The sequence below is a fragment of the Paramisgurnus dabryanus genome, chromosome 20 (genome assembly GCF_030506205.2).
Source record: "Paramisgurnus dabryanus chromosome 20, PD_genome_1.1, whole genome shotgun sequence".
NCBI classification, from domain to species: Eukaryota; Metazoa; Chordata; class Actinopteri; order Cypriniformes; family Cobitidae; genus Paramisgurnus; species Paramisgurnus dabryanus.
The window spans coordinates 10,605,115-10,614,444 of NC_133356.1; the positions used below are offsets into that span (position 1 = coordinate 10,605,115).

A 9,330-nucleotide genomic window follows, 5' to 3' on the forward strand; every position below is an offset into this window, starting at 1 on the left:
TCATGCCCCCCAAATAAAATATAAAACATTCCAACACTTGAAATTTGAATTAAACAAACCATGATTCAATATAGTGCTGTTGGTTAGTAGCCTTATTTTTTTAGGTTTAAATACACAGAATTTATGATAAATGAATGTATTTCATAAAATGTCATTAAACTAGGGCCCCCCTGGCACACTTTCAGGGCCTCCTAGGGGGCCATGGCCCTCAGTTTGGGAACCTGTTCTAACAGATCAACGTGTTTGTCCTCAAAATTTTTGATATAAAGTTTTTATATTGATATAAAATTAAAGTACAAAATGGAGACCAAATTAATGGTTAAAATAGAGAGAAGTTATTGTAAGCCAATGCATTTTAATTATGTGCAAATAAACTCATTATTTATTATTATATTTCATTTATTAACATTAATAAACTATATATTATAATAAATGGACAAATAAAGGGATGCAATGAGGTTCCGCTCTATTCTGAAATATGAATCCCAACTCTTACACCAACACAAATCTCTAACAATGATCAACGCTATTGTAAACTGGTTATCCTGATAAAATAAATGTAAGAGCTGCCCAAACTGAAAACAACTTGCACTGACATATCTTACACCAATGCCCTTTGTTTTGCCTCAAAATGCACACAAGTAAAGTTTTTAGTAAGGCATGTTTGTTAAAACTAGTTATTTTTCCTAATTAAACTAAGGCCTAGTACTGGCTTAAGATAATCCCTGTCCGGGAAACCGCCCCTTGGTCTCCCACTTTTAGACAAATCACCCTTTATGAATTTCAGATTGTGTTTATTTGGTAGGTCTAACAAACAGCCAACATAGTAATTAATCATTTTTTCTTTTTTTCATCATGTGATAAGAAAATAGTTTGATGATGACATATTTTCTTAGGTTTTCCTGAAATTTGATAGGCTACTGGTCTTTACATGTCTATTTTACAATGACATTGAAACCTGTACATTATAATTTACATCACAAGTTCGGCCCAGGAACAGTCTCCGCAAGTTATTTTTATTTATTCAAAAAATAAGGTTTACAGCAAACTTTACCGGTCTAATAAAAAAACTCATGCCTCATAATCAGAACATTACAATCATTGAATGATGATATTCAAAACAAATTAAACAAAGTGATATTATACTTGTCAGGTAACCGGGTTAAAGAAAAAACTTTTCATGTGATGTGGGAATCTCCTGCTTTTACCATGGAAATACTTTTTTTTTAATACATATCACACTCTAATGCTTTACCCCATGAAACAAAATTAGATAATTTAATATTAGAGTGTATGTATAAATAGGAAAAAATGCTTTAAGGTACATGGCAAATACAAAACATGTATTTTAAATGTACAAAATATTTCATTAATTTTCGTTTTTTTAATTTATGCCTTTTAAATAGTTTCCTAAAAAAGTGGAGATCTTTACAGGCATGGGGTGAATTTTTATTTTATTTTATGATTAAGATTGTTTTTTATCAAATAAAAATAAAATAATGGTGACAAAGCTACACTGTGACAAAAATAGTATCTTGACGCAGCATTTTCCAAGGCGTGGCGGTGGCGAGCAGAAACCACTTATAGCTCGAATGACGATCTGATAATACTTTCGCCTGATTCCGCATACAAATAAAGACACACCTGTCTTTACATTAATTAATTACCACTACAAATGAGACCAAAGTTCAAACCCAGAATGTATAGCAACGTTAAAGGGGAAAAACATGAAATAACATAAAAATAAAATGAAAAATAAAACACAAAACATCTACATTTTATTCACGGTTGACAAAACATGTCGTTTCAAATGTAAAAAATTAGACAGGTTAAACCTTCAGGTATCCGGCAGATGTGCTTAAAATAAAAAAATAAGACTACATGCACTCTCTACATCCACACACTATCTAATCTACCAATAAATTTATCGTCTTAAAACATATGCCTCTGTTTGTTGTGGAAACGAGTACAGGAATGTGTATAGATTACAGGTAGGTAGACTGTAGTAGAACTCGGCGAAACCAGTTAGCGAGAAGCGTCTTTTTTTGTCTAGCAACGTAACAAAGGAGGAGCTCAAGATAAGTACTTGAGGCGAGACTGAAAAATCTGTCAAAGTTCACTTACAGTGATCGAGAGAGGATCTGTGGTGTTTTGCGATCTTAAGGTTTTCCCAGGATTCACCTTGAATAAGCGTGCGTGGAGCGTGATATGAACCTGAAACTTCAAATCTTCTGCCTGTCTCTGCTGCTTTTCGAAGCATCTTGTTTCAGTAAGTCATTTTCAACACCATTAAAATTACTATGAAACTCTAACATAACATCTTCACGAAGCTTTTCTGAGCGTAGAACAGAAGTTTACTAAAGTTATGAGTTTACTAAAAATATTAGTTTATTAAAAATAAGGTGCTGAACCTTTCAGCCAAAGGTTCTCCATTCTTTTTATAGTCTATTTTACTGTAAATAACGTTTTGTAGATAAGTTCGTAAGGAATCGTGGTCCTTTATTTTTTTGGGAGTGGGACTGGGACATAACAGTGAATATGTAACATAGGACTTTAAACAAACGTATATAAAATCCATTCGGTTTATATGGTGTTAGGGAAACGTTTAAGGTAACTTATTATTTTATTAAACACATACATCCATTAAACCATTGTAAATATGAAAACTTATTTTCTAATTAATGTTTATAAATGGTTAAAAGTGTAACAATAAAAGTGAAGGAACTTTAAATGTATATATTGTTAAAAAAATTGTATAAGAATTAAAAAAATATTATTACAATATATGGCAGTCTTTACTAGGAAGGTTTAAAACTAAACTAAAAAATAAAACCAATTTAATTAAACTAATTGCAATGAATAAGATAATATGTATGGTAAATAAAATCCTGGTTGCCTTAAATATTTAAGTATATCAACTTGGATTTACATCATTTCACCTTACTCTTTAAAACATTTAGTTGAAATGACTAAGTTGATTATCATGAAAAATTAAAGCAACCAGGGTTTTTTTATAGTGGAGAACACATGAAAACTTTTCACAAATTTACAAAAGATCATCTTCTGACAGTGAAAGAAAAAAGACAAAAGATAGATTGCTTGGCCCTTTATAACTCTATAAAAGGTTCCTTTTTTAAGACAACTGAACTTTAAAAGTTTTGGACCTTATTTATCCTGTTTTTTGTGTTTATGCTACTTTGCAGTAATGCAAAACTGTTATAAGTGCTATAACTGTTTGTAGAGCCCAAATGTTGTTTTATGCATTTTAGATTGTCTCTAACATTCGTTTTCTCTGTTTTTTCTTTTCAGCTGAGTTTGAGATTACCGTGCCCAGTGGCACTCTCATTGGCTTTTACCACGAAGTGCTGATCCTGCCCTGCACTTTCCCAGTGGACATCTCATGGGATATGAGCAGCACTGTTATCACCTGGCAGCGTGGACTGGATGTTGTCCACAGCTTCTATTACAGCCGGGACCAACTTGACCGTCAGAATCCACTCTATGTCAAACGCACCAGCCTGTTCAATCGGGAAATGGCAATAGGAAATGCATCACTCAGACTGGACAGAGTCACTCCGGAAGATGCTGGCGTGTACACCTGCTCTATCAGCACAAACTCAGGCAGCCAGAAGAAGAGTTTTACAGTAAATATTGCAGGTACATACACTGTTTACAATATTAAAAGATAAAGTAATCTCATGTTCCCAGATCAGAGTAGCACTCATACGGAGTTTTAAATGATTGTCTATGTTCTGTTATTATAGCGTTCTACTCTGAGCCTCGTCTGCAGTTTTTTGTGCTAAATGATTGGGTCAACCTGCTAGTGACTTCAGAGGGTGGATATCCGTCACCTACATTGCAGTGGCTGCTAGAAAACTCCGATATCACCAACCAGACACAAACACACATCGCACAGGACACACACACAGGACTTTACAATGTGTCTAGCAGGATAAATCTCACTGAAGTCACCAACTCTTCTCTGACTTTCATACTGCACAACAAGCTCCTGGGACAAGAAATCAGGAGAGAGATCCAGCTGTACTCAGGTCAGGAAACTTTTAAATGCCCTATAAGAATAACATACACACACCTACTCTTATCACTATGTAGTGAATGTCAGATCTTATAAAGTCAGCAAAATGACACCTGATACAGTTTGATATTGAGATGATTGTCAAAAACTGTTTGCAGTCTACTTCTCACCACATTCTTTATAGATGTGTGCGGTTTCCTGTGAGAGAAACAGTGATTCACGTAAATGTTTTATTTCCTATACAGATAAGAGAGAGAAGCGAGAAGAGTCAGTTTACAGATGTCATGGATGCGTAACACTGATCCCTGGAGTTTTGCTGCTGGTGCTGATCATAATAAGTCTTATGATCGTGTTCATTAAAAACAGAAGAACTAAACAACACACCTTTATTGGAAAGGAACTTTCTGAAACCAAAGCACTTAATGGAAAACATAATGGTCATTCAAACATCTATGTACAAAGTGTATGAATCCTTGAATTTGAAGGACTTTTTTTCTTTATAACTTATTTGACGTGTGCAGCTTTGACCAAAAAGTATGTTTTATATACTGGTTAACATTTCAATGCATTTTTTAAGCCATCTGTTAAACACAGCGAATAGTATTGTCTGTCATCCAAACTAACCAGATCAAATGTATTCAGTGAGGTCTTAAACACCTTACATGGGTACTCTTTCACGAATTATGGTATTTTAGTTTTTGGAGAAGAACAATAATGCATAATTTATTTATTAATTTATAACCAAAATTCTGGTCCCATTAAAGAAAGACTGGAGTGAACTATTTTTATATTTTATTTATTATTTATTAGTTGATTTTTTTCAACCAAATTTCTGGTCCCATTAAAATGAGACTGGAGTGAATTTCAAGTTTAAAGATTTTAAAACCCAGCATTTAATAGATCATGAAAAACCATTGACCGTTTGCCAGTTTCTACAGTCCACACTGTTGCTGTTAACTTTGTTGTCATGTTCAATAAATTATGTCAGGATTAATCAAAGTAGACTGTTACACCAGCCTTGCTTCAAGTCATGTGATCTGTGCTTTAAAAGCGCTGTTTTGTCATGATTGTTTTGTATAGTTAAATAAGACAGTTTTGTTACATGAGTGTTTATGTGATGAGTATTCATTTGATTTTGTCAGAAGTTTAAGGCAACATACTTTTCTAATGTCTTAATGGTTCATACTGTATTTGTAATGCCAGATTTTTTGGTGCTATTTTTAAACTCTACCTATGGGCAGGTTCTACAAATTGCATGACAATTCATAAACTATTTATTGAATATTGGTTTTATCAGAACTAGAATTAAAGGAAGAATGAAACCGACAAGTTCATGTTCTTAAATTTGCTTTTGGACACATTTTAAAGATGACATTTTTTAAAAGTTAGCATTTTACTTTTCATGTATTTATTGTATTAGTATTGATTCACTGTGTAGAGTTCAGCTATAGTTTTTTTAAGCAATGACTCTAAAAGTCATGTTTGTATGGTTGACCCATAAAAAACAGCTTGAAAGTTCAAATTAAACAATGTTCTGACTCACAAGTGAGATAAGTGTTGTCTGTGTTTGTATAAACTTTATATAGGATTATATAAAAGGGCTAAATATGTTCATCTTATTCTCTCCCAAATTCTTCTTTCAACACCCCTTTCCATCAGCTCCAGTTCAACTGAAAACTGTGATGCCTCTAAAATACGACAGAACTATGACTACTTTCTTATTGTTTAACCCACTTTCGTTTAGTTTCACTCTAGCCACTAAAGCCAAGAAATACTATAACGGTACTTTGACATCTAGTTACCTCATCGCTTTCCTTGAACGCATCATTAAGCCAAAGGTCCATTCTTTCTATAGTCTATTTTACTATAAAGAAGGTTTTGTAAAACAGAAAGGTTCTTCTGGAATCGTGTTACTTTATTTTTAGGAATGGGACATATCAACCGTGAATCTGTAACATTGGACTTAGATGTATGTGAGTGAGATGCTGATGTGTCAATTGTCCTCAACCTCGATCAAAAGGTTATACTATCATGCAATAATAGATTGTCCACGACATCTATGACTCAAAGTCCCTTCTTTATTTTAACAAAATCCACTTGAATCATGTTCAGTCATTTACATTATTTTCTGTGTGGTTTCTGAAATACAACAAATAAAAGATGCATTTAACATAAGTTTACAAGTAATATACTAAAGTATACATTTAGACTAATGCAACAAACAGTAAAATTAAACATATGTAGCACTGGGTGAAATATTCACAAAACTAGCAATAACCAATATACCATCTAACACAATTAGGGCGATTGCAACAATAAGCTAATTTTAAACAGTTTTGCCTATGCTTGTCATTACACGTAAATTAGTACACATAAATATGCTCACAATTCTTAATGCATGTAAACAATAGTATAGTCTATCTCAAAGAAATGTAACTTACAGTCTCAATGACGCACACATCTGAGCGACCGAACTATTCAATCAGAACTTGTCTGGACAGGCCCATAACTCCGCCCACATATTACGTCGGCAATCAACTACCAGGGTATTTTATACAACATACATCCATTAAACTATCATAAATAGTAAAACCTATTTTAACCTGTTCAGCACTTTGGTCAGCTTTTCTGTGTTTAAATTGCTATATAAATAAAACTTACTAAGTGTAAGAATGAAAGTGAAGGAACTTCAAATGTATAAATTGAAAAACAAAATATATAAAAATTCAAAAAATATTTAAATTCTATGGCAGCCTTTGCTAAAAGGTTTTTAGAACTAAACTAAAAATGAAACCAATTTAATTAAACTAATTGTAATGATTAAGATAATGTGTATGATGTAGTTGAAATGACTACTCAAGTTGATTATCATGACAAATTAAAGCAACCAGGATTTTTTTACAGCGTATCATAATGAGAACACATCAAAACTTTTCACAAATTTACAAAAGATTGTCTAACAAAGAAAAAAACAAAAGACAGATTGCTTGGCCCTAAAAGGTTTGTTTGACAATGAACCTCTTGTTAGTTTATACCCTGCACACCCCTACTATAGAAATGCTATTTAATACAACATGGGATTAAACTATTTTGCAGGTGAACTGAACCAGTCCTTTTATAAGACAACTGAATTGTATAAGTCCTGAGCCTTATTTGTCCAGTTGCTACTTTGCAGTAAGGAAAACTGTGATAAGTGCTACAAGAAATGTCTTTGTGGGACCCAAATGTTGTTTTATGCAATTTAGATTGTCTCTAACATTCGTTTTCTCTGTTTTTGCTTTTCAGCTGAGTTTGAGATTACCGTGCCCAGTGGCACTCTCATTGACTTTTACCACGAAGTGCTGATCCTGCCCTGCACTTTCCCAGTGGACGTCTCATGGGATCTGAGCAGCACTGTTATCACCTGGCAGCGTGGACTGGATGTTGTCCACAGCTTCTATTACAGCCGGGACCAACTTGACCGTCAGAATCCTCTCTATGTCAAACGCACCAGCCTGTTCAATCGGGAAATGGCAATAGGAAATGCATCACTCAGACTGGACAGAGTCACTCCGGAAGATGCTGGCGTGTACACCTGCTCCATCAGCACAAACTCAGGCAGCCAGAAGAAGAGTTTTACAGTAAATATTGCAGGTACATACACTGTTTACAATATTAAAAGATAAAGTAATCTCATGTTCCCAGATCAGAGTAGCACTCATACGGAGTTTTAAATGATTGTCTATGTTCTGTTATTATAGCGTTCTACTCTGAGCCTCGTCTGCAGTTTTTTGTGCTAAATGATTGGGTCAACCTGCTAGTGACTTCAGAGGGTGGATATCCGTCACCTACATTGCAGTGGCTGCTAGAAAACTCGGATATTACCAACCAGACACAAACAGACATCGCACAGGACACACACACAGGACTTTACAATGTGTCTAGCAGGATAAATCTCACTGAAGTCACCAACTCTTCTCTGACTTTCATACTGCACAACAAGCTCCTGGGACAAGAAATCAGGAGAGAGATCCAGCTGTACTCAGGTCAGGAAACTTTTAAATGCCCTATAAGAATAACATACACACACCTACTCTTATCACTATGTAGTGAATGTCAGATCTTATAAAGTCAGCAAAATGACACCTGATACAGTTTTATATTGAGATGATTGTCAAAAACTGTTTGCAGTCTACTTCTCACCACATTCTTTATAGATTTGTGCGCTTCCTGTGATAGAAACAGTGATTCACGTAAATGTTTAATTTCCTATACAGATAAGAGAGAGAAGCGAGAGGAGTCAGTTTACAGATGTCATGGATGCGTTACACTGATCCCTGGAGTTTTGCTGCTGGTGCTGATCATAATAAGTCTTATGATCGTGTTCATTAAAAACAGAAGAACTAAACAAAACACCTTTATTGGAAAGGAAACCAAAGCACTTAATGGAAAACATAATGGTCATTCAAACATCTATGTACAAAGTGTATGAATCCTTGAATTTGAAGGACTTTTTTTCTTTATAACTTATTTGACCTGTGCAGCTTTGACCAAAAAGTATGTTTTATATACTGGTTAACATTTCAATGCACTTTTTAAGCCATCTGTTAAACACAGCGAATAGTATTGTCTTGTCATCCAAACTAACCAGATCAAATGTATTCAGTGAGGTCTTAAACACCTTACATGGGTACTCTTTCACGAATTATGGTATTTTAGTTTTTGGAGAAGAACAATAATGCATAATTTATTTAGCTACATCCCGCAAATTTTCTTGCAAAATATTTAATAGACTTGTGTTTTATTTTTTTTAACCGAAATTCTGGTCCCATTAAAAAAAGACTGGAGTGAACTATTTTTATATTTTATTTAATATTTATTAGTTGATTTTTTTCAACCAAATTTCTGGTCCCATTAAAATGAGACTGGAGTGAATTTCAAGTTTAAAGATTTTAAAACCCAGCATTTAATGGATCATGAAAAATCATTGACTGTTTGCCAGTTTCTACAGTCCACACTGTTGCTGTTGACTTTGTTGTCATGTTCAATAAATTAGTCAGGATTAATCAAAGTAGACTGTTACACCAGCCTTGCTTCAAGTCCTGTGATCTGTGCTTTAAAAGCGCTGTTTTGTCATGATTGTTTCGTATAGTTAAATAAGACAGTTTTGTTACATGAGTGTTTAAATGATGAGTATTCATTTGATTTTGTCAGAAGTTTAAGGCAACATACTTTTCTAAGGTCTTAATGGTTCATACTGTATTTGTAATGCCAGATTTTTTGGTGCTATTTTTAAACTCTACCTATGGGCAGGT

The 9,330-nt window shown here is 33.9% G+C and overlaps 2 protein-coding genes across 2 annotated transcripts; both read left to right on the forward strand.

Moving 5' to 3' along the window:
* The first annotated feature begins 1,998 nt into the window (after positions 1-1,998).
* Positions 1,999-5,035, forward strand: LOC135786800 (programmed cell death 1 ligand 1-like). The gene is made up of 4 exons (XM_065296391.1): positions 1,999-2,269; positions 3,310-3,657; positions 3,765-4,049; positions 4,282-5,035. The coding sequence occupies exons 1-4, from the start codon at positions 2,209-2,211 to the stop codon at positions 4,503-4,505; spliced, it is 918 nt and encodes a 305-aa protein (XP_065152463.1). The 5' UTR covers positions 1,999-2,208; the 3' UTR covers positions 4,506-5,035.
* Positions 5,036-5,963: 928 nt separating this feature from the next.
* On the forward strand, positions 5,964-8,710 carry LOC135786483 (programmed cell death 1 ligand 1-like). The gene is made up of 4 exons (XM_065295951.2): positions 5,964-6,005; positions 7,282-7,669; positions 7,777-8,061; positions 8,293-8,710. The coding sequence occupies exons 1-4, from the start codon at positions 5,964-5,966 to the stop codon at positions 8,505-8,507; spliced, it is 930 nt and encodes a 309-aa protein (XP_065152023.1). The 3' UTR covers positions 8,508-8,710.
* Positions 8,711-9,330: the final 620 nt, after the last annotated feature.